At 35.0% G+C, this 24,681-nt stretch overlaps 4 protein-coding genes across 7 annotated transcripts; 1 reads left to right on the top strand and 3 right to left on the bottom strand.

Moving 5' to 3' along the window:
- Positions 1-3,396: 3,396 nt before the first annotated feature.
- On the top strand, positions 3,397-6,916 carry LOC132632900 (flavin-containing monooxygenase FMO GS-OX-like 9). The gene is made up of 7 exons (XM_060349040.1): positions 3,397-4,047; positions 4,503-4,573; positions 4,833-4,991; positions 5,092-5,174; positions 5,533-5,668; positions 6,103-6,276; positions 6,390-6,916. The coding sequence occupies exons 1-7, from the start codon at positions 3,495-3,497 to the stop codon at positions 6,579-6,581; spliced, it is 1,368 nt and encodes a 455-aa protein (XP_060205023.1). The 5' UTR covers positions 3,397-3,494; the 3' UTR covers positions 6,582-6,916.
- Positions 6,917-7,054: 138 nt separating this feature from the next.
- Positions 7,055-10,073, bottom strand: LOC132632899 (pentatricopeptide repeat-containing protein At2g02980, chloroplastic-like). Of its 2 annotated transcripts, XM_060349038.1 has the most exons (3): positions 7,767-10,073; positions 7,484-7,564; positions 7,055-7,400 (listed from the first exon to the last, which is right to left on the bottom strand). In XM_060349038.1, exon 1 carries the CDS (start codon positions 9,825-9,827, stop codon positions 8,160-8,162), a length of 1,668 nt encoding a protein of 555 aa, XP_060205021.1. In that variant the 5' UTR covers positions 9,828-10,073; the 3' UTR covers positions 7,055-7,400; positions 7,484-7,564; positions 7,767-8,159. The 2 variants fall into 2 exon arrangements, with proteins under 2 accessions (XP_060205021.1, XP_060205022.1); XM_060349039.1 differs by lacking the exon at positions 7,484-7,564.
- A 944-nt stretch (positions 10,074-11,017) lies between these two features.
- Positions 11,018-14,748, bottom strand: LOC132632901 (DNA excision repair protein ERCC-1). Of its 2 annotated transcripts, XM_060349043.1 has the most exons (10): positions 14,392-14,748; positions 14,207-14,303; positions 13,459-13,562; positions 13,107-13,206; positions 12,939-13,015; positions 12,598-12,697; positions 12,351-12,422; positions 12,202-12,270; positions 11,343-11,715; positions 11,018-11,265 (listed from the first exon to the last, which is right to left on the bottom strand). In XM_060349043.1, the coding sequence occupies exons 1-9, from the start codon at positions 14,616-14,618 to the stop codon at positions 11,392-11,394; spliced, it is 1,170 nt and encodes a 389-aa protein (XP_060205026.1). In that variant the 5' UTR covers positions 14,619-14,748; the 3' UTR covers positions 11,018-11,265; positions 11,343-11,391. The 2 variants fall into 2 exon arrangements, with proteins under 2 accessions (XP_060205026.1, XP_060205024.1); XM_060349041.1 differs by having other exon boundaries at positions 11,018-11,715; positions 14,392-14,747.
- A 1,398-nt stretch (positions 14,749-16,146) lies between these two features.
- Positions 16,147-20,916, bottom strand: LOC132632902 (uncharacterized). Of its 2 annotated transcripts, XM_060349044.1 has the most exons (4): positions 20,469-20,914; positions 19,115-19,346; positions 18,011-18,704; positions 16,147-17,793 (listed from the first exon to the last, which is right to left on the bottom strand). In XM_060349044.1, the coding sequence occupies exons 2-4, from the start codon at positions 19,331-19,333 to the stop codon at positions 16,469-16,471; spliced, it is 2,238 nt and encodes a 745-aa protein (XP_060205027.1). In that variant the 5' UTR covers positions 19,334-19,346; positions 20,469-20,914; the 3' UTR covers positions 16,147-16,468. The 2 variants fall into 2 exon arrangements, with proteins under 2 accessions (XP_060205027.1, XP_060205028.1); XM_060349045.1 differs by lacking the exon at positions 19,115-19,346 and having other exon boundaries at positions 20,469-20,916.
- Positions 20,917-24,681: the final 3,765 nt, after the last annotated feature.

Genomic DNA, 24,681 nt, shown 5'->3' on the forward strand with positions numbered 1-24,681 from the left:
AAATTCTAAATTCAAGCTTGAAATAATATGTTAAAAGACAAAACTATGAAAAAATTTAAGTATTATTTATAAATCGCATGTATAAAATATTTTTGAAATTTTATATATGTTAGTCCTGGCTTAAAGTACAATTTCAGTTGCTTTTTGTACAACCTATTGTTGCTGTATTCGTCTACTTGGGCGTTTGTTGTTAAAAAAAAATTATCTTATTTTGGTTATTTCTGCCTCTTTTTATATTTAGTAAGTTGACAATTCAAATATCCTACATGTCAAGTTTATAATCACAAGATTCAAAGGATATTTTATTATATTGTATACATTTTTAATTTAGAACCACAAGATTTGAAAGTCTATCTTTATTTCTTAAACTCCATGTCTAGTCAAACGTAGACACTTGAATTGAGACAGAGAGAGTACATGCCAAATGAAAGGACAATTAAGACACTGTGAACTTGTGGGGACTTAAAAAGTAAACACACAAGAGGTAGAATTAATGTTCAACTTCTGAAATGTACACATGTTAATCCCTACTTAGAGTACAATTTTAATTGCTTTTTGTACAACTTATTGTTGTTGTGTTCGTCCACATTGGGCGTTTATATATAATAAGAAGAAAAATATAGAATAGAAAAATAGACATATATTTTTAGTAATGTGGCCAAGTAATATGGGACGAAGGGAGTGCTTCATTTTTATTAATTCTTAAAGAACATGAAAAGTCAAGTATAGTAATGTGGCCAAGTAATATGAGACGAAGGGAGTACTTCATTTATTAATTCTTAAAGAACGTGAAAAGTCAAGTAATATAGCCAAGTAATATGGGACGTAGGGAGTACTTCATTTATTAATTCCTAAATAACGTGAAAAGTCAAAAGTGAACAAGTAAAAATGCACGGATGAAATAAATGTGTCGGAGAATTAAAATTAAAGTGCATATATGTATACATGAGAAAAGAATAAATATTCAGTAAGAACATGAAAAGTCAAAAGTGAATAAGTAAAAGTGCACGGAGGAAGTAAATATGTGTCGGAGAATCAAAATTGAAGTGCATACGTGTATACATGAGAAGAGAATAAATATTCAGTACTATGACATATATCCACGTGGGATTTATTAATTCGTAAAGAACGTGAAAAGTTAAAAGTGAACAGTAAAAGTGCACGGAGAAAATAAATTTGTGTAAAAGAATTAAAATTGAACTGCATAATACATGAGAAGAGAATAAATATTCAGCAAGGACGTGAAAAGTCAAAAGTGAACAAGTAAAAGTGCACTGAGAAAATAAATGTGTCGGAGAATTAAAATTGATGTGCATACATCTATACATGAGAAGGGAATAAATATTAAGTACTATGATGTGTCCACGTGGGATAAAAAAATAGTCGAGTAAAGTGTACAAGTTATATAGCTTATGGTACAAGAATTCATTGCGTGTACAATTTGTAAAGCTTTTAGTACAAGTTGGTGATGCTGTGTTAGTCCTCCTTAGCCACTTATAAATAAAAAAAATAGAATAGAAATATTATATATATATATATATATATATATATATATATATATATATATATATATATATATAATAGCTAGAAATATAAATAGATTGGTACAACATGAAATATTCTATGTACAATTTGTTAATGCTATGTTGTTCCTTCTTTAGCACTTATATATAATAGCAATATAGAAATTTGATTTTAAAATATTTCCTTGACGTAAAGTGGGGTACAAAAATTGATTAGAGATGCGGTCAAAAAATTAGTCAACAAGTCAAATATAGCTGATGATGAGTGCCTTAAAATTTTAGTCTGTCGTACACGTAGGTAATTATACTTTAAGTTCATTACTTTAACCAAGTTAAGCATATATTATTCGCCCTACTAACCAGGTAACAGTAGTATATAATCTCGACTAGTCTATTTCAATCTATTTGTCCAAGGCTCCAAGTCAAGCATTACCCTCTCTCTCGTTGGTCTTATTACACAGAATTTATAAATTTAATAGTTTAATTTATTTATTGTGATAATTGAGAGGTTTTAATATGAAAGTAATAAATTGATATGATGACAAGAGAAACAATCTACTTTTCGCTTTCTTCTTTTGTTATTAAACTCTGGGAAGCAGCTAGGGTGCAAGGAATTCATCCAAATCTTCTTGCCGAAAAAATATACTGTATCGATAAAATAATTTTTTTTAATGTATATATAATAAATATTGAATCGCCTTAGTTTATTCATGTATTTAATTCTTTACATTTTGAATCTCCTTTTGGCTTCGCTGCTGATTGAACTGACACTCTATGTTGCTGCAAACTTCACAAACACTTCATTGATCATTGCAGCAGTGGCACAGTGGAGCTATATATCCCATGGCTCGAGTGGTTCTTGTAAAATTTAACGTATTATTATGATCTATATTTTTCAATCAAACTCACTACACAGCTACGTCATAGCAAACGTCTCAAATACAATTCAATTAATTTATATACTCCATTACAAGGATGTGTCAGTTAACAAGTACTTATAGCGTAATTTAGAAAGACTCTAAGTAATGTTTAAACTGTCTCACCAAATCAAATCACCTACTAAGTCTTTAGGTACCATTATTATAAATAAAAGAAGTGGGTCGCACCCCATGCACGTTTACAGCAGTAGTTATAGAAATCATAAAGACAGCTAAGAGCTAAACGAGTGGCTTAAATTCCTTTTGAACTGCTCATCTTTTGGTAGCTTTGTGCACCTTTGGATGAAAGTTATCCAAAGGGAAGCCTTCTGCTTAAAGCCAAGTACCCTTACCGTGCATTAATAGGAAAAGATCGTTCTTTTAGTTAAAGGTAGAAGACTTGGTGAATTTTTTTTTTTTTTTGGTAAAGAAGAAAATTTGTTCTCTTTGTTTAATTAATGAATAAGAATTGTAGAACTAATGACTCAAATTAAAGGCAACTTCAAAGAACTAAATATCACATGCAAGTTGTGTTTACAACGTTACATCGAAGCAATGAATGCAAGATATGTATCTCTCATATACACAGTTGTCACTCAACCACAGTTAAGTGCTGTCTATTCTACGTCTAATATTTAAGTGATTAGGTTAATTTATTCGGTTTGGGGCAAACACCGTGTAGGGAAAATATTTACCACTTAAAAAATCAAACGACCATGGTTAACTTTCCGAGCGACAAGAGCTCACATTCGAAAATGGGAATCCATGGAGACACACACCAACCAAATTAATATTATTTGGTCACGTTCCCAGCACACTCTCCCCTAAAAATAGTAGTATATATATAATCGCCAATCAGTCTCATTTACTACTATTCTCATAAAAAAGGAAGTCAAGTCTCCTTTTTTCTTTTTCATTCCTAAGCAACTTCGCCAATATAAAATTATAACACCCCCCCCCCCCCCCCCCCCACCCCACATAGTTTTTAACTTCTAAAAATACAAACACAAGATATAAACAGCATTGCTTCCAGGAGCTTTCCCCAATATCAACCATGGTTTCTGAGAGAAATTTGTCCAAGAATGTGTGCATAGTCGGTGCCGGACCATCAGGGTTGGTGGCTGCTAGGGAGCTGAGGAAGGAAGGGCACAATGTGGTGGTGTTTGAACAAAACCAAGAAGTGGGAGGGCAATGGCTATATCAACCAAAAGTTGAACATGAAGATCCTTTAGGAAGGACTAATTTCCAAAATGTTCATAGCAGTATTTATGCATCTTTAAGGCTCACTTCACCAAGAGAGATCATGGGGTATACCGATTTTCCTTTTGTGGTGAAGAAAGGGAGGGATGCAAGGAGATTTCCTGGCCATAGGGAGCTTCTCTTGTATTTACAAGATTTTTGTGAATACTTTGGACTAAGGGAGATGATAAGGCTTAATACCAAAGTTGAGTATGTAGGAATGTTGAATTATCCTGAGATTGGTGAGGATTTGAAATGGATTGTGAAGAGCAAAGAGAAGGATGCTGATAATGGGATGGAGGAAACTTTTGATGCTATAGTTGTGGCAACCGGTCATTACTCTCAACCAAGGTTGCCCAACATTAAAGGTTTGTCGCATCTCCACATCTTTTCTCACTTGAGTTTAAGTTTTGTACGTCATGATATAAAGTTGATCTAAAACAACTGGTATCATAACAAGAAGCTTAATTTGGCAAGCTTAAAAATAAAGTAACAGCCTACTACACTGACAATGTGTATATAACTTGAACCCCTCTCATAAATAGACTTTGGATCAAAAGAAGTGATGAGAGACACCAAAAGTAGCAAAAAGTTCCCCGAGTTATAACTCACTTTATCAGTCAATGCAATTCCTTCATAGCCAGGTCTTGTCAAGGTACAGTTGAATAAAAGAACCATAAGATTTCTTTATCAAAGTACAGCATGTATTATATAGTATTATATATTTGCATAAACACATAATTTATGTTTTTTAAATTACTTATGTTCAATAGTATATGAGAGATATTAAAAACTTCTCATCTCTTTCATTTGTGGTAATAAGGAATGGATGCATGGAGAAGAAAGCAGATGCATAGCCACATTTACAGGGTTCCAGAACCCTTTCGGAATGAGGTAATGCAAAAATCTCTACAATCATAGAGATGAATGATAATCAACAGGATTTCTTTTTAACCTTTTCCATTTTAAATAATAATTGTGTTGCATCACATGTCATGTATTCGAATAAAACAAAACAAACACGCCAGAATTGCCAACAGTGGACCACATGACCACATCATCTAAGTTTTCTCTTAAAGAAATGTTAAATTTGTTTTGAAACAAACTTCAACTCTTATCCGTACAACTTGCTAACTGTTTTTTAACTTAGCAGGTAGTTGTGGTGGTTGGAAACTCACTAAGTGGTCAGGATATAGGAATAGAGCTTGTAGATGTGGCAAAGGAGATCCATCTCAGTGCCAAATCTCTTGATGTTTCTGAAGGATTGTCAAAAATTATATCCAAGCACCACAAATTACATCTTCGTCCTCAGGTTTATTAAATTAAAAATTTGACGATGCAGTTACTGAAACAAGAAAACCCCTAGATATGTTTCATATTCGATAATATACTAAACTAGAATGAAATTGCAGATAGATTCATTACATGAAGATGGGAGGGTATTGTTCATAGATGGCACTTCAATCTTCGCAGACACTATCATATACTGTACAGGGTAAAATGCTCTATTCCATGCACTTGCCTTTGCTAGTAAAAAGCTGAAGATAAAACCCAGGTGATATATAACTAGCTTGGGAACTTCATCCATCTACTAGACGTTCTAATACTCATTCTGTATTATCGCTTATGTAGCTTATATATAATATCTTATTTCAAAAAGATTAAAAAATTATTGAGTATAGTAACACATTACTAAATAATTTGACTTTTATACTTTAAATTCACCAGAAATAGTGAGATTGAACTAGTAAGTGCTTAGGCGTGGTTTGTCTTAAAGTGAAAACAATCTTGTTACAGCAACACGATAATGACAAATCCAAGTGTTTTTTTTTTTTTTTTTTTGCATTGTACAGGTACTCCTACTCCTTTCCATTTCTTGACACCAAAGGAATGGTAGCAGTTGATGATGACAGAGTGGGCCCTCTTTATGAGCATACCTTCCCCCCTTCTCTTGCTCCCTCTCTCTCCTTCATTGGCATACCCAAAAAGGTAACCACTTCCCAATTTTTTTTTTTTTTTTTTTTTTTTGGTTTTCCCGGTGTTTGGACCCACTTTGGGGCCTGACTAATCCGGATTCCTGCCGGAAAGTCCCACTTTGGGGTAAAATGCTCTCTATTAAAGGCGATTCCATTTTCCGGGCTCGAACTCGAGACCTCTAAATTTAGATGAAGGGACATTTCCTGGTTACCACCCCACTACAACCACTTCCCAACTTTTAACCCCTACACAATTGTACAACAATTACTCAACCAATTAATTAATGGTGCCTTAATTTCAAATTTAAGAAATAGCTTTAATCCTAATTATATTCTAGAAAAAACAGCTTCTATCATCATTTTGGATTACTGTTCAGAAATAGATCATTATTCCTTTTTAAGAGATGAAGTATCAGTTAAAAGATCTTTCTCTTATTTATGATGTAGCTCATAGGGTTTCCTTTCTTCGAGTCACAAGCAAAATGGATTGCCCAGCTGCTGTCTGGGAAAAGAACACTCCCCTCATGGGATGAGATGATGCAATCCATCAAGGAATTTTATCGTTCAAGAGAAGTTGATGGTATTCCAAAGCATAATACCCATGATATTGCTAATTTTGAGGTAAAGTTATTGAGGGTGCTCTAAAACCAATTGTCACAAATTGACTAGAGCATTTTAAGCTACGGAACCAGGACACCTACTAAATCCTGTGTTTGAATAATTTTCTTTGACAGTACTGTGACAAGTATGCAGACTACATAGGATTCCCACACCTAGAAGAATGGAGAAAAGAACTCTGCCTATCAGCACTAAGAAATGCGGATATAAACTTGGATACATATCGGGATTCATATGATGACATTGAGATGCTACAAGCAGCTTATCAAAGCCCACACTTCACTCACCTTGGTCCTCGGGATTTCTGAATCTGAAGGCATAATTACAGATGCATACAGATGAAGTGCGACCAATTTAATTCATTTATTTTCTGAAGTAGATTTGTTCCACTATTTAGTATTTACTAGCTTCTACCAGAGTGGAAAGGGAAGTTTCATATATTACTTACGACTTCATCCCTGCCTACGAAAATACAAAACGTCAAAAGGCTGCTGGTTGAATGATCGACTTTGTAAGAAAAGATGATGATATTCATGAAATTTTGTTTTATTTTTTACTAAAGAATATTAGCTGAAGGCTATTCTCTAGAAACTATTGTATGATATGTGAAGTGAAATCCATAATAAGACTTGCATTCATGTTATGATTAGTATAAATTGTAATTTCATTCCTCAATACATTGCTACCTAATTTAATGAAATTGAGACACGATGTAACACTTTCATGGAACTATTAGAGGTTCCTGCATTTAAATAGCTACTCAAGTGAAGGACTTATACCATGAAAGCTAATTATTTTCAGGTATAAAAGGCACGGCCAGATTTATGGGCTAACAAAACCTGGCTGCCAAAGCTAGCCCAAGAAGAGGTCAACAAGCAATGTATTTGTTATGGCAATAACATATTCTGCCTCAATAGTCATACAAGAGTTGTTACTGAAGATCCTACTAAAAGAAGCAATAACAATGTGTAAAAATTAGGGTAGAATGCAATGTACCTTTGGCATATGCATTTTTCAGCAAAGATTCAGATACTGTGTCACCGTCATTGTTGTCGAGAAGGTGAACTTCTTCTTATAGCATTGTTCTGAGAGTGCAAACATAGCAGACATGCCAAGATGTGTCTCACCTGAAAAAACAGCTAATGTGCTCAAGGGACTGTAATACAAACTTCAACATTAGTTGTCTAACTGAATTACAGGTCGTTACTACCTAAGATCATAGACAAGGCAAACAGTCAGCACAAAACACGAGTAATCTCAGACAAACTTGAGAGCCTTCAAAGCACACATTCTGCAATTCAATTGCCCGAAATCTTTAGGCCTTCAGCAGAGTCAGAGCTAAATAAAAGATACGTTGAGCCTAGTGCACTATTTCTCAGACATCAAGGACTAAAACATTCACAAAGATAGGTTTCTAATAATAAACTCAACTCCAGAAACCGTAAAGATATTGGCAGAATGACTACCCAAGTAGAATAACAACAACAACATACCCAGTATTATTTTGTGAAATTCGCAACATTCTTGGGCTTACTGCTTCATTACGTGAAAGACACGAAGGAACACATGGTGAGCAGCGGTATCAAACACCAATCGTATCTGAATTTTATCCATGTTGTGCTAGGCTATGTCCGATATATCAGGAAAAGACTAAAATATCTCCAGTTATCCATCCATCAAAAGAGGAAATAACTACCCAAATCCGATGGCAGATTCTGCGACCTCTCAGTTCACTTCATTTTCTGAAGCTCAAAAACTAAAGCTGACAGTTTTAATTATATAAATGAGACACAACATCCTCAGTGAACATTAGCCGGTCTCTGTGCTGTAACTTGTAATTGCCCCTAATGTGTCAGAAGACATAACATCAATAATATACTAGGTAATCACCAATAATCTTTGCATGAGCAAAGACCTCCAGTGAAATGATGGAAGCGCTTTATATCTCTAACAACAATATTCCTTTTATAAATAGCTGAAGCAAGCTTAAAGAATTGGTGGCAGTCCTGACAAATCCTTAAATTCTTCATTATCCTTAATGTAGGTTCAGATGAATATAGCAGCCCATATGCAAGAGCAAGCTTTTCACTGTGGTATATCAGATTATGCTCCTTTTCCTCTTCACTAATATCATACAGAGCCATCTCTGTTTCAGGCACATAACCAGCTAATTTCAACTCATTTTTCATGTCTTCCAGCATCTTATGGATTTCCTCATGCCCTGTTTTAAGTGGATCAGATGCCTTAAACTCATATACTTCATTTTCAATTTCAATTGAACTGCATCCAGGAATCTTTTTGATTCCGCCGCTGTCCATCAGTTCCCTAACATCTCCAACTTCAGTCCATTTCTTTCTTTGAGTGTGAACATTTGATATTAACACGTAGTTCTCCCCGTTCATCGGTTCCAGTTCCAGAAGCTTACGGAAAGAAAATTCACCAAGTTCTTCTCTTCCATGAAATCTACAGGCACCAAGTAGTATCCTCCATATTATTGCGTCTGGCTTTAGTTTCATAGAATGAATCATTTCCATAGCTTCATCCAGGAATCCACCACGTCCAAGTAGATCAATCATACAACCATAATGCATGATCTTCGGCTGCAATCCAAACTGATTTATCATGCTTGAGAACCGCCTTCTACCTTCCTCAACAAAACCTTGGTGACAACAAGCGCACAAAACACCCACGAAACTAACATCATCAGGCTTAAAGTCTTCAACAACCATCCTATCAAAAGCCTCCAATGCAGCCTCGCCTTGTCCATTCATTGCATACGCCGAAATCAATACATTCCATGTATAAACATTTCTAACTCCCATACTCTCAAACACCTTTTTCGCCTCATCAATATCTCCACATTTAGCATACATATCGATCAACGCAGTACCAACGTATACATTCATTCTCAACCGATTCCTCACAATATAATCATGGATCCACCGCCCTTGATTCAAAGCTCCTAAATGAGAGCAAGCCGATAAAACGCCAACCATAGTAACCTCACCTGGTTTAACCCCACAAGCTAACATTTCCCTAAACACATCAATTGCTTCCCTAAACCTCCTATTATGCGTATAACTCGTTATCAACGCATTCCACGTAACCACATTTCTCTCAGGAATTTCATCGAACAGCTGGCGTGCATCATCGGGTTGTTGACAAATCCCATACATGTAGACAAGTGCAGTGTTTGTATAAACATCACAAGTGAAACCCAACTGAATTGCATTACAATGTATGGATTTTCCAACTTCTCCGTAACATAACTGAGCAACTGATTTGAGAAGGCTAGGGAATGTTGAGCAATCAGGAAGGATATTGAGTTTACGCATTTGGGTGTAAATAAAAATTGAACGCGAGTGACATTTTGAATCCGCATAGCGTTTAATAAGTGTATTACATAAATTACAATCAACGAAATGAGAGTAGTCATGGAATAGAAGAGCAGTATTAGCAAACCAATTTGAAGAGATAGAAGAATCAATCAGTTTCATAAGCGAGTATTTGTCAGTGGGTTTATTGCAGGTTAGCTTTTGGTTCATGCGGCGCATTTTTGTTGCTATTGTGGCAGTTGAATAAATACGGCTAACACTTAACAGACTAGGGAGCCGCCATGTATAAGATTTGGAATTATTTTAAAATGCGCGCTTTATTAAGTGGCGAAATATAGAATTTGAAGATCAAAAACAAATTAATTTTTGAGTAAATTACGCTAAACACCCTATAGTATGACTTAACGGCGGATTCAGGATTTTCCCTACTGAGGAGGTTCAAAAAATAAGGACCCGTTTGGCCATGAGAATTTTTTAGTTTTTTCCGAATTTTTTTCCACTTTATTTGAAAATTATCGTTTGGCCATGAAAATTCCAAATACGACTTAAAGTTGTATTTGAAAACACCTAAAATCTTGTTTTCACTTTTTTTCACTTTCATTACATTCAAACAACCGAATATTCTTTGCAAAAACTATAACCAAACACAACTCCAACTTCAAAATCTCAAAAAAAAGTGAAAAATTATTGGTTTTCATGGCCAAGCGCCTACTAAAAATGTAGTACTTGGGATTTGAACTTGAAACCCTTAAACCATGAGCAAATCTCTTTTCTTATCTTCAAGGTGTTCAAAACCTATATATGTACAAAAAAAAAAACACCTTACATATAAAGTGTAATTTTTTGCCCCTCGCTGGCCCTAGATCCGCCCCTGATCACTCATTTTTAGATACACCCCTTTGTATAATTAAATTAAACACTTAACACCTCTATAATATGAAAATCCTACACAGATGAAGCGATTGGATATTATAACAATTGAGGATTTTCCAAGCAGGGGGAGTATGAAATTCCCAGAGAAAATCCTACACATGAAAATCCTGTAAACTGGGGATAAAGGCTATCTACCAGTCTACTTAACACCCCTATGAAAATCCTACACAGATTAAGTTATCGTCGTTGCTATTTTTAATCTTCCTTTTCCTGCCAAAGTCTCTAATTTTCGAATTTATCACAAAATGTTATAACAGCAAACGCATTGACATAAACGCACCTCAAGAAGAGAGTGAATTCGAAGTATCCTTAAGATTCAAGCTATTAGCATGAATCATAAGAAGAAAGGTTGATCCAGATATCTAGCACTGGAAGTACAATGTGAGGACCACGTTGTTTCAGATAGAAAATAATTTCTTTCAGTTAATAGCATTCTTAAGTAAGAGATATTAGTATTGGACAAGGATTCAAGCATGTCCTAGGCAAGTGAATTATGCTATAGCTTCTTGATACTTGTTCTTACTGTGACAATAGGCCAACATTGTTATATAAAATCCTGTATAGAGCCATAGACCATTTGGTGGAGTGTGGTTGTCAACCACTCCATTCCCAAAGAGATGGCTCATTTTCCTTCTCCATGAGCAATGACAACTTGTCTTTGTACACTAATTATCTTCTATCAGTTCTCCCATCAATTTACATGGAATCACTACCATTGCATTTCCTGTCAAAAAGAAATCCAATAAATGGGGAAAATATAAAGTTAGCAAACTTTGGCTTGAAAAGAAGTGACTAAGAAACCTATTCTCCTGTGGGGTGATACACAAGATTTAGTCCAATAGGCCAAGATTCAGCCGTCGTTGCTGCCATTCTTATCTCCAGTTTTAGCTTCTTCATTAACACTACATTTCCCTTCTTCCTCTTCTTGTGGTTTATTCTTCTTTCTGGCAACTTTGTGTGCGTACTTAGCAAAAGCAGCAGAAAGTGCCGATTTGACAGTTACTTCGGGTTCTTTCTTCTCACAATTGCTTGTATCCCCTACTTCCTTCTCATTTTCCTTCGTACTGCTGGAGCCAGGATGAGATTCATTAGCGACTGAAGTTTCTGGAATGCATTGGCGTTTTGGCACTTCTCGCTTGAAAGGTTCATGAAAAGCATCATACAAACGTTTTACCTGATCCATTACAAACCCAATGAGTAAATTAAACTGAACAAGGAAGTAATGGGCAATAATAATGAAGCACTTTGAAGGATCTTAATAACTAGCTCTTTGACTTTTTGTTTCTCTTGTTAGAGATTGATATGTCAATGGAATATATAGAAAACTTCTAGTTTTAGAGAACCCGAAGTAATAATACTGGAATGAAATAAGTTCAAATGGATAGTGAGGATTTATATATAGCCGACACGGACTAACTTAGGATTTATATCACGAATACTAGAAACTTTTACGATACGGTGATGCCTATGGCTAGATAACCATGAGCTTCCTCAAATATAATTTGAGACAACAACCAGCAATAAAACAAACAGATCCAGCAAAACCATAAAGAATCAACAACCAACACGCACAAAAGCAAAAACCGAAAAAAAAAAAAAAAAAAAAGGAAGACAGAGAAGAAAACGAAGTGGAAAACACGGATCACATGGAAAGACTTGCCTTACGCTCTCCTATGCCAGGGCAACGAGCAAGATCTTCCATAGATGCATCCATCACGTGAGAAAGAGACTGCAAGGATGCCACCGACTTAGTAACTGACTTGAAAAAGTAGATTAGTTTCTAAGCATTAACTGCAATTTCACACATACCCCAAATGTTGAGCCAAGAGTCACAACATCTGTTTTGTTAACATGTCGTATTGCCGTCAGAGCATGATTCAGCTACAACGAAACAATAAACCAAATTTCAGTAAGCTCATATCAGAAAGCTTAGGGCAAAAAAATCCATTCTCCAATTATTTTCTTTTCAGACAAGTTCCTGATTTTGACAAAATAATCCTAGTCACTGAAATCAGAAACTAATTTACCGTGAACTGTAATCAACTGACACACATACCCGTGATAGGTAGTCCCCATCCATTTGGCCCTGAATGAGGTCGGCAGGCTTATTTTCATAAACCTTTATCGTCTCCAAGTACCGTCCGCATTCTTCCAAACTAAAAAATTTAAGCAATTTATGGTGATTGGCAAAACTGCCTTAGACACATGTTCAACAGAAACAATTACAAAGAATTGCCTTTTCTCAACTGATCCTATGTGGCACAGGCGCACAGGAAGGGATGATGATGTGCTGTCATGATGACATAGAAGAAAGTAGAAAAATCTCGGAGGTGTTCTAACATGCTTTTAAGCAAGCATACCACTTTGCGAAATAAATCTACCGAACATAAGAGGTACCTCCATCCGCATAACAGAGTACAATCATGAAGGAGAGAAGTTCTGGTAACTTCGAGTAAAGGCTTGACAACATCTTCCTAGATCCAAAGATAACCATGAGATGAGTCAAGCTATTGCCCAAGGATCACAATGTAAATATGAAGAAGTCAAAAGTATTAAAGGGCTTACAACATCAACATGGCACAAAATTATGCGGAGTCTGTAGTTCTTCTGCAATTCCCTTATCCGAAAATACAAGTAGTCTGGATGAAGCAGATGATACCGGAGGCTACTCCGGAAAAGGAAAGGAAAAATAAAGAAAGGCAGAATGTCAAGCAAAAGTACAAATCCACTATAGAAAAAGCATAACAAAATTTATATTTTACAACATCATCTGCCAAGTCAAGTTTAGCAACCAATCTTCGTAAGAAAAGAAAGCAATCATTATAAGAATTCAAGTACAGGCCCCTATTGTCAGAACTTATATGATTCTTCCAATAGATTGTGTGCAAAATGAACCGAAATTGGTAGCACTTCAAACCTTAAATAAAGAGCACAAGTGTTCTGTCCCAATAAGTAGTCACAAACAATATCTGCAAAAGTCCACCTCACATTCCTGATATGTTTTAGCAACGGATTGCCCTTCTGCATTCGAGTAGAAAGAACAGGATAAATAGACAAACCTTACAAACAGCTTGTTTCAACAGAATGCACATCTGCACTGCAAAAGAAGGTCATGCAAAAAGGCGTATAACCAGCTTATAGAGGCATACGGCTAAGGCACCTACATTGATGCTAGTACATTCAACCTCCGTAATCCAGTATAAGGAAATACATAATGCCTGCTTGGGTTTAGATATTAGAATACAAGTTTTTAAAGCCATAATGAAGTATCATTGTTCAATCAAAGAAGCTTCAAATATCTTACAATTCCGAGGTAGCTATGATAAGATGTTCATGATTTTCTACTGTGTTGATGGGAGGTACTAGGTAACCGGTGGAATAGTAGCAGTACGCGACAAGCTAGCCCGAACACCACCATCATCAAAGAAAAAAATATCATGCTTTTCTAGTATTGAAGATAACTTAAAGTTCGAGTAAAATTAGGAAAATGAGACCCCGCTTAGTGAGAGAAAATGAACAAAAATTCCAAAAAGCAAATTACATGCTCCCATGAAAATGGAGACTAATTGCAGCATAAAGATGGACAATATTTTAATTTAAAATTTAGCTCGCAAAGTTGTCAAGATGCAATGTTGATTAAATGAAAGGAAAGTAAAAAGTCTGACCTGTCTATTGCTTACAAGTATAGCATTTCGATTAGCTGAAGATGAAGGCGTAGACGAAGATGATGAAGTGGGAACATCTGTACTATTATTAACCGGTCTATATTCCACAAAAAAAACAAATCAGAATTTCAAATGTATGTTGTTTCAAAGTCAAAGGCACAAACATTGTGAAAATTCAAATTAACCTGGGAGTGGCGGTTTGAGAGGACGAAGAAGGATGAGGTGGCGGGGGAGGGGAGTAGAATTCGGAGTTCTTGATGGATTTGAAGGCTTGAGAGAAAGAAGGGTTAGGGTTGAACAGAGACGACGTCGTTTTGGGCTGACAACTCTCCATAACTTCTTCATATGAAGGAATCTGTATCACAAAGCTCTTCTTCTTCTCTCCTCCTCCTTCCTGCTCTGCCTTCTCCATTCAGTTACTGTTTTCCTTTTCGTTTCTGTTTCGCCGCCATTTTTTCGGTTTTTCTCTCACCCCCCAAACCCGACTCGACCCGAACCACCCGTCTTTTTTTTTTTTTTTTTTTTTTATAGGAAATGTCAATCTTTTACAGTATCTTGAAACATATGTTATTATCAAATCATGTGTATCATTTTTTTTAGTCTTAATGCATATAATAAAGTCTCTAAACTTGTCTCTTTTTTCCATTTTGGCATCCCAACTAAGTGTTATTCCTGTTGAACCTCTGAACTCGTCCTCAAATGTGTCTATTAAACACAATTCGACTTACATAGTATTCCATCTTCAATGTAGTAACATGCTAATATATATTCTAATTTAATTATGCCATCTTTTAGTTAAGATTAACAGCAATTGAGAGGGAAAAAAAAGAGTAGTTCTTAATTAAGCTGGCAGTGGAAGAGCAGAACCAGCAGAAACCGATACATCATGACCTAAAGAATAGTTTATCACATGCCTAAAATATTACTCCACTTTCATTTTCCCAATTTAATTTTTGCTTCTACTAAAAATCAGATTTAGGGGGTTTGAGCTGGCAGTGGAAGAGCAGAACCAGCAGAAACCGATACATCATGACCTAAAGAATAGTTCACCACATGTCTAAAATATTACTCCACCTTCATTTTCCCAACTTAATTTTTGCTTCTACTAAAAATCAGATTTAGGGGTTTGATAGACACACTTGAGGACGAGTTCAGGAGTTCAATAGAAACAACACTTAGTTGAGGTGCCAAAATAAAAAAAAATGGACAAGTTTAGGGAGCTGCATATGCATTAAGCCATTTTCTTTATCTCCAATTTAAGGGAATAAGGGGTCAATACTCAATATCAGTCTTGCTACATATAGTCTCCAACCAACAGCCAAAAAATTAGTAGTAGTAAATAAATAAATAAAAGCATATTCCAATCTGGATTTATTCTCTAAAACTTAAATAAATTATTTTTAATGCATTTTTAATTTGGAAGAAATTAATTAAAAGGGTTCTTTCAAAAATAATCGAGGACCCTCAATATATATGACCGATTCTGACATAATACACAAGCATCTGTTATATTTTATAGAGGATCATTTAATCAATTCACTTTTAATTTGATCTAGGTTAAATAATTAGTTTCTTTCTTTATGAGCAATCTTAATATGATATACATGCAAATCCAAACAAATGATTCTGCTGATGCTATTGAAAGAATACCATGCCCATTGCCTCATTCACCTTAATTGATAAGAGGCGAAGAACACAAGGATACTGATAACGGGAAAACCACATTACTGCATGCTCGGGAGCTTTATTGTTCCTTGTGAAAATGTCAAAAGTTTCGATTAGCCAAGTCAATGGGGGATGATAGGTTACGTAACAAGTGTTTTCGGTCTGAAGGACAAAGTATAATGAGTACTAACTTGCTAGGGAGCCTTTACCCCCAATTTGGGACTTTCCGAATCCGGATTTAATCAAGTCCCAATGCGGGTGCCCGACACCAGGTGGAAACAAAAATAGTAACAAACTAGATACTATACTCGAGCCAAATTACAAAGTTCAGTTCCCTTTCATCTAATATAGATGGGTACTGTAATTCATGAAAGATGGGAAAGGTTCTGCCAAACTAACAACACAATGTTGTTATCTCTGTCACTGTCATTGTAACTACAAAATGAGCAGTTCCTCATTGAACAAAAAAATAAGTATACTATACGAATTTGGGCTACTACCTGTACATACAATTCCAAAAGCATTACCCCTAGGAATCAACTTTCTGCACCATATAATATTTTCATGAGTCCAAAATAGTGTCTCCTAAATAACGCATCAGCTAAAAGAGGAGATAGAACGAGCTCTCCGACTGTTTTGCCGCTCCTTTGTTTCCCCCCAGCCTTTGCAAAATCTATCGGTAATGCCCTGCTTGTCATTACTAGGATGTGGTTGTAACAGTGAGCAAGTTGTTCTCCCTCCAATATGGGAACATCTCCTACTTCGCGAACTAGCCCTGCGTGGAGTTTTCATCCATGGACCTGATTCTGATGCAGCATTTGCAGGTGACTTTAGACCTCCCATAGCCAGAAGTTCTCCATTCAACTGATGCAGAGAAACAGTAGCAGGAAGTATTTCGGTTGGAAGAACCCTCTTATATTTAGCACTCCTTGGTCGGCTCCTCTTTGACCGAATATGCAAAGTATTAAATACTGCTTCCTTCTCTTTTCCAACCTCGTTCTGTGGATTACTTGCCAAAGAAGTTGCAATATCAGCAAGCCAGCCCAGATAATCTTGAGCGGCTTCAGATGTTCCACCCTTGGCAGTCTTTGAATCTCCCCGGGCAACGGATGATGAAATAAAAAGTAGTGTCTCTGCTGCAGCCCTGTCAGTTTTTCCAGTGTGATCACTCATGTGGTCTTTTTTAGACCACCGGACAGACTTACCAATTGTATTGTCCAGAGAATCTCCTCTAGGTGGAGAACATTCCTTGTTTTCTGGGCTTACAGGGGTCATTGTTGCTTCACTGTGACCGGGTGATAAGGTTTCATCCTTGATGCAGTTAATGCAAGAATTAGTTGTAGAATTTCTAGATTCGAGTGCAGAATCAGGTCTCAGGATACAATCAAGAAGAACAGATTTTTCACAAATATCTGTTGCTCCACCTTCAGGGAGATTCAGAGGTGAGATATTGGAGGTAGGGGCAGAAAACTGATTATCAGACAAATCGGGAGAAGGTGTGCAATTCAAGTCCATGACCTTCATCGAACACAAGCTATCTGGAATCTTAGATAACTTAACAGCATCAGTTTGTCCAGATGTAGATTCATTATCACCATATTTCATCAAGCAAGAGCCTGATGTGCCAGAAGTTGGACTAGAAGCACTACTGTTGTACAGGTCACTCTTCTTTCCAGTGAGACAAGAGTTCCCAACAGAAGATTTAGGACTCTTACTGAGTGATGCATTAGAGACAAAGCATGGAAGAGCTTGAACTGCGAAGGGCATCTCCTTAATTTTTTTCTGAGCAGTTTTGGTTCCATTGCGACACTTGTCTACAAATCTTGTAGTTGAACTTGCTGTTTGTTTACATTGAAGAAGTGTTCTCTCAACAGAAGAAACTTCATCGGAAGAATTCAGGTTGCTTATATCTCCCCCTGTAACTGCAGGTAATAAAAATGAAATGAGAGTGAAGTTTACTCTACCAATATTTTTGTGATAGATATAATTGGATCAGCATGTGACTCAAAACAAAGAACATATAAAGGATCTGATGGTAGAAATACAAAAGCAGCCAGTATTGTGCAAAACAAATGTTAAGAGCATCCTATCAGCTTATATTGTATTTAGGCTATTGTCTCAAGGGAATAGTCAGAATACCTTCTTTCTTCAGAGTTGAGCATTCTGCATCCGCTGTTCCAGATAGATCCTGATCCATGTTGCTGATTTCCTCATGAACATTAATAGATTCAAGTGTAGAATTTGGATACCCTGTTTCATCAAGCTGTATTGGTTCATTCAGGTCAAACAAATGAAATGTGCCCCTAGGACTTGAGTTAGAAATTGAAGAATCTCCAGGATTAACAAAGTTGGCTTTTGAAAGCTCTGAAATCAGAATATTGGGCCCTTGAACAGGACGCTCCTCTACATTGAGCCCTTGAACAGGACGCTCCTCTACAAATTGTTCTTCGTCTTCAATATCTATGTATTCTTCTGCTGGAAGTTCAAGATCCAACATTCTCTTCCTAGATGTACTGCTCTTCGAAGAAGATATTTTCCATTCTTTTGCGAGATTTTGTTCAGTCAATAAGTAAGCACCTGGTTGCACTCTCTGACCAGCAATAGAATTCGAAGAACCTTGAAAAGTTTCTCGACGTAGTGTAGATGGCTCAATGCTTGTCTGGTCTAAAACCAGAGGACAACGGGATTTGTGGGAAATTTCAGGTCTTAATTGTGACACAAAAGACTTCGACTCTAATGCTTGCAAGTGTAAATGATCCTCCACTGGCTTTCTCCTCTTAATCTCGTCCATTAACTCGCTTTGTCTTCTATATACGCGATGTAGTTCATTGACCTGAGAAAGAAAACATATTTTAGACTTATATCTTATTCTGATTAAAGCATTCCGAAGACTACTATCGCCCTAGACCGACAATAATTGTAAAAAGACCGACAGCGTCATTGCAATCATTTGCAATATCTATCCCACCCCACCTTAAACAACAGAGAAGAATAACATCAGATAGAGAAAAGGAGAATATCTAGAAGATATTGCGATTCTAGTACCACAGTTTAATTCTAAATCAACTGGAGCAATAAGGAAAGGAAATGAGCATGTACACTTCAACCAACATGAGAGGACACATAAGTACAATTAATTTACATGCAAAACAAATTGACGCGTTCAGTCAAAGACATCCTTAACTTGATTGGACGATGAAATGATCTCTTTCAAAGGGTAAGATCAAAGGCTCATGTCTATACCTGATATCTAAATATTGCTTCATGCTTGAGTATCGTCTGCTTCAATATTTCCTTTTGATGAACTAATTCCAGGCTCTGGTCTGCCATAAATGGAGGTGGCAAGGAAACATAGAAGCCTCTGGCACCGTTCCAGGCGATATCATTGTGAGGTATAGACCATGAATTACCCCCAAGGCTATCCTTTGGATGATATCCTGGAATATAGCTTGTACACTGCATTTTTCTCCCCACCCTTGGACCCAACAAAATGCAGAGTTTAGAATACTATGCATATGAAACGAGATAGTTAATACCTCAATACTATAGAAAAGGGCATATAGAGAAAGATACTGAAAAGTAGGTCAGAGAACTATTCTATTCTCAATTTTCTGTTGTTTCCTCTTAAATTCGAGCAGAACTTATTGTACTTCGAAGTTCGAAGTATAGAGACAGGGAGATTTATACTGAAAAGAAGCACAATGATGCATTCTGTATGAATATGTCATGCAACCTCATAGCAAACTAAATTTGATTCTCCATATCGTGTTAATTCTATTTCTTACTGTTCAATTCACGTTTAAAAATGGTAAATGAGTTGTGAACATTATTAAACTTTGGAATCAAGTCAAGCAAAGTTTTTTTTTTTTTTTAAACAAAAGATTCTGATAAAGAGGCAGCAACACAGCTACAGATTCAAATATAACTACAGTTACGCTCTGTTGGTATCAGAAATAATTACGAAATGAAAAGTTGTAACCATGTGCCTTGTTTGAAAAAGATACTAGTCTAAAGTGTTTTAGACTCAATTAAGAATCATTTGCCGAAAGTTAAATCCAGATTTAGAAAATCATCAATGCACAAATTGAGTGAAGGAAACGTGAAAACTGACAGATTGATTTCAGGCACTTAGCAGTACAAATCGCACATCCACAAAAACACTCATTTTCTAAAACAAAATGCACTTATAGTGGGAACACACCAAAAAAGGGGGAAACATTAGAAAGAAAGAAACCCATCTGAGTTTTGACTCTGAAAACATTGAAACAGAGAGCACATTAAGAAAGAAACAAAAAAATGCCAATACAGAAAAACCCAAATTTTGGACAAAATACTGATAAAGAAGGAAAAAAATTCAAGAATCACAGATCCAACCGATACAATCATCAGTCACGCAACACAAAGAAGGAGAGAGATGAAAGAAGAAAAAGAAAACCCAACATACAAATCCACAAACATGCACAAACAAAGATGCATCTATGAACATACCCAGACAAAGAAAAACTCAAAAAGAGAAGACAACTAGAACAACCACCAAATCAACTAAGATTATCACCCAAACAGATAACACACGATTCAGGGAATTTGTAGAAATTACCAGAGATGAATTCCACCAAATGGGCTCAGCTCACAGAAAACAAAAAACACAGACAAAGATCAGTAAACCAAGACTATCTCTAGCTCAGCTCAGAGCTAAAACAAAACCAACAAAAACCCATTATAACCCCAAAAGATAAGGAGATTGAAAATGAGCTAAAATATCAGAAGCAACAGCTTGTAGGAAAAGCCAAGAAAGAGATGCTAACGAAAGTTCATTGTAATCAAAACACGGAGAAATGGTGGGACAAAAAATATGGCGTTTTGTGGATCTGATGGGACCAACCAGTATGTATATTTAATCTCCTCTTTTAGCTCATTTATTTACAAAAGAAGATGCCTTTGTGTCTGGGTGGTAAAAGAGAGAAGAAAATACAGAGAGAGAGACATATATGGCCAATTTGTCAACACTATTATATTATCTTTACAGGATTTTTTTCTTTACATCTTTTTTGTTGGATTTTTTCTTGACGATGAAGCCTAAGATTTATGGATTTTTCTTTAGATTCTTTCCACTATCCTTGTCCTTTTCTCATGGACCTACTATAAAATACTACTTGTATTTCAAAACTATTTTTATAATACTTCATTTTGGGTGGAGTAAAACTTCATCCAAGTTTTCCTTCTAGATCATGATTTTATCTTTTTAGACTTTTCGGTAATTATTCTAGGTTCAACTAATTTTAAGAAATTCGACACTAAAAATTAAGTAAATTTGGATTCACGTGGAAATTTTCACTTTGGAGATAAGGATGTCCTATAAAATGCACCTCTAAGAGTACTTCAAACCCGTTTGGCCATAAGAATTATTCACTTTTTTTTTGGAAATTTTTTTCACTTTTTCCGGAATCCGCGTTTGGCCATAAAAATTCCAAATGCAATTTCACGAAGTTATATTTGGAATTTCAAAAACTTGTTTTTTAAGTTTTTCACTTTTTTCACACAATCAAAACAAGTACATTTCAACAAAATAATATAATTTTAAAAACTATAGCCAAACACAACTCCAACTTCAACTCCAAAATTTCAAAAAAAATGATTTTTTTTTTATTTCTAGGGCCAAACGCCTACTTAGAATCCACCACAATCTTCTCGATCTTTTTTTTTTAGATCAATGTACTCTAGAGATTAGAGTACAAAAATCTTGTCAAGAGTTTTTTTTTTTAGAATTTTGGAGTTGGAGTTGTGTCTGGCCATAGTTTTTGAAATTGTAATTTTTAGTGAAATGTAATTGTAAAAAACTGAAAAAAGTGAAAAAAAAAATAAAAAAAATTTTTTTTGAATTTTTAATATTCCGGAATACAATTTTAAGTTGTATTCAGAATTCTCATGGCCAAACGCTGATTCCAAAATAAAGTGAATAATTTTTATTTTCAAATGGGGGCTAAGTTTAGTGGGATTGTTAAAAGAACAGTGTACATTGCGGTTCAAAAAATGATTTTTTTTTTTTTGCCTAGAGATTAGAGTAAAAAAATATTGTCAAGAATTTCATCTCAATATTAGTTTAGTGAGATTATTGTAAAACAGTGTACATTTCAAAAAAAAATTAATTTTATTTTTTTGTGTAATTTTTTGTTTTATACAAAGTTAAAGTTAAGTTTAATATTTATTCCCTTCCTATTTAAGGCCAGTTGTCTTTTTCATTCAACTAATCAAGAAAGTTCCTTTTTTTCCTAGTAAGCATTGTCGATTCTCTTCTCATGAATCTTTTGACAAGCAATCTCTTTATATTTCTCCAGCAAAATGATTTCCTTCTTCTTTTTCTTCTACATTTTTGTTGGATCTTTTGATCATCACTATTCTATACATATCCATCTATGTCAAATAGTGAGTGTCACATTTCACAAGTTTACATATGTTTACTTAGTATTATTAAAAACGTGATAAAATCTTTCAGCCTTATAATTAGAAGTTTTGAATGACAACTTGTCCTAAAATACTATTCTCCTAAAATAAGCTTTACGCAAGCCGAATTCGAAATAATCATATTAGAATATTTCATGCATTAAGGAAAGAGAAACTAATGGATCGCTGAGTTCCTCTTTTAAAAAAAAGGAAATGAGATATCTTGCTAGTAAAAAGTAAATTTTTCAGATCTTTTATGTGTAAAAACTTAGAATTATAAAACAAAAATAATTGTAGAAGGGCAAAAAACCATTCAGCATAGATAGCATAAATCTGTTAAAACTCGACAAGCTATTTGCTTAATTATATAGTTACCACTGGTCCTTGATTTGCGATATTAAAATAATATTATAAGCCCTTAGGGATCGTTTGATGCATGGTATAAAATGGATATCTCAGCACTAATTTTTTGTACCATGTTTAGTATAAGGTATATACTTCTACTAAACATAGTATAAAATGAAGCACAATCTTAAAAATGAAATATCCCACTAACCTTAGAATTATTTTATTCCATCTCTCAGATGGAATAAATTAGTCCCGAGATTAGTTTGGAACCGACCAAACTAAACTAGATGTATAGAACTATAGACTTGTTGCTCGTTTAACCATACGCTAACCCAATAAATGAGCTAGAAAAGTTTAGTTTGACGAGCATTAAATTGAGTGAATCATGCTATGGCAATTCATCAAACTATTAATTAATATTATCAAAAGATACCAAAAAGAATAACGCAAAAAGGCTGAAAATATAGTACTAGTAAATAAATATTAGTGGTTGTCTCAACTGTCAACTGCAAGAGATAATGCTAGTTGCAGTTGTTAGCATTATTCAATAAGAGAATATAAGTGTAATTTAATCCTAGCTTGTCATTATCGGAAATCATTTATCAATACATCTGGCCAATGATTAGCAATCCATTGATCCCTAACTTAATCTAAACAGAATTGTGACTTAAGACAGAGAAATTACAATATTCACTACTATTAGTTTCTTTTATTGGATCTAGTTTCAGATCACCTTACATTACATTCCGCATAAACTCACATTTTCTCCCTTTAATTGTAATGGAAAATTCAACCATATGTTAATCTGTGAAAGGTCAATTGCTTTTACTACATGGACGAAATTTAGACATAGCAATTGATGTGAGTGCGACCGATAAGTAAAATTTAAAAGTTTATTATCATTATATTTAAATAAAGTGCGGCCAAAAAATATATATTTTAAATTAACTTGAACATTCTTTGGAATAATGTGAATCCCAATATATTTTGAGAATCCAATAATGAAAGATATCGAGAAGTACAGAAAATAGTTAAGGAAGCGGACATGATCTTAGAATAAATTCAGATAAAAAGAAAGACTACTAAATTTAACAAAGCAATGTTAGATTTTGTATTTTGTTTTGTATTTTAATTTTTAATCAGTTGGGTACCAAAACTTCATATATAACGCTCAAGTTGGTGAAACTTTTTAACCGGAAAAAAAAGGAGAAGAGATCCCAAGGAGTGGAAGTAAACGTGAAAGGAAAATGATCCCCTTGTTTGATAGGAGTAGCAAGGACATAAAAGAAAAATTAAAGTAAAATTGGATGAATGAAAGAAAAGTAAGTAAAATAAGACTACCAAAGAATGTGGTGAGGGGTTGTTTTTCTCAATCACAGGTTTTGAGTTCGAGCTCTGGGTACGAAAAAATCATTGATGGGAAGCGCGAATCCAAATATAATCAGCCTCCAATACTGACAACGAACACCTGGCGAGAAACGAAAAAAAAAAATTGGAGGCATTGGACATCGGCATTTGCCAATGGAAAAAAGAAATTTAGTAGGCGTTTGGCCATGCGTTTTCAAACCATGACCCCAAACCAGCGTTTGGACATGCGTTTTCACTCATGGTTTCAAACCCTAAATCATCCAAAGAGGCATTGGTCTCAACTTTTTAAAATAGAAAATTTAACCCATGAGTTTATATTTTGTAAAAAAAGACTCATAAGTTGGTAGATATTTTTAACAATTACCCTCATCAATCATTTACCAATCTCATTGACTTCCATCAACATTTATTTATGTCTATTAACCTTTAATTTATGTGGAAGGATTATATTAAAGAATAGTTACATTACTATTCATGTTAAATTTTCATTTTTATTGAACTAAAGTTTAATTAATTGATATTGTATTTTTTAGAAAGGTTTTCTAGTAGTGTACTAATTTTGTTATGAACTATGACTTGCTCATTTGATAAGATTGTATAAGAATTGAGAATGTTTTGATAGTTTTCACAATTTGTGAGGTTTTTATGTCTAT

This window comes from Lycium barbarum, chromosome 3 (assembly GCF_019175385.1).
Source record: "Lycium barbarum isolate Lr01 chromosome 3, ASM1917538v2, whole genome shotgun sequence".
Lineage (NCBI taxonomy): Eukaryota > Viridiplantae > Streptophyta > Magnoliopsida > Solanales > Solanaceae > Lycium > Lycium barbarum.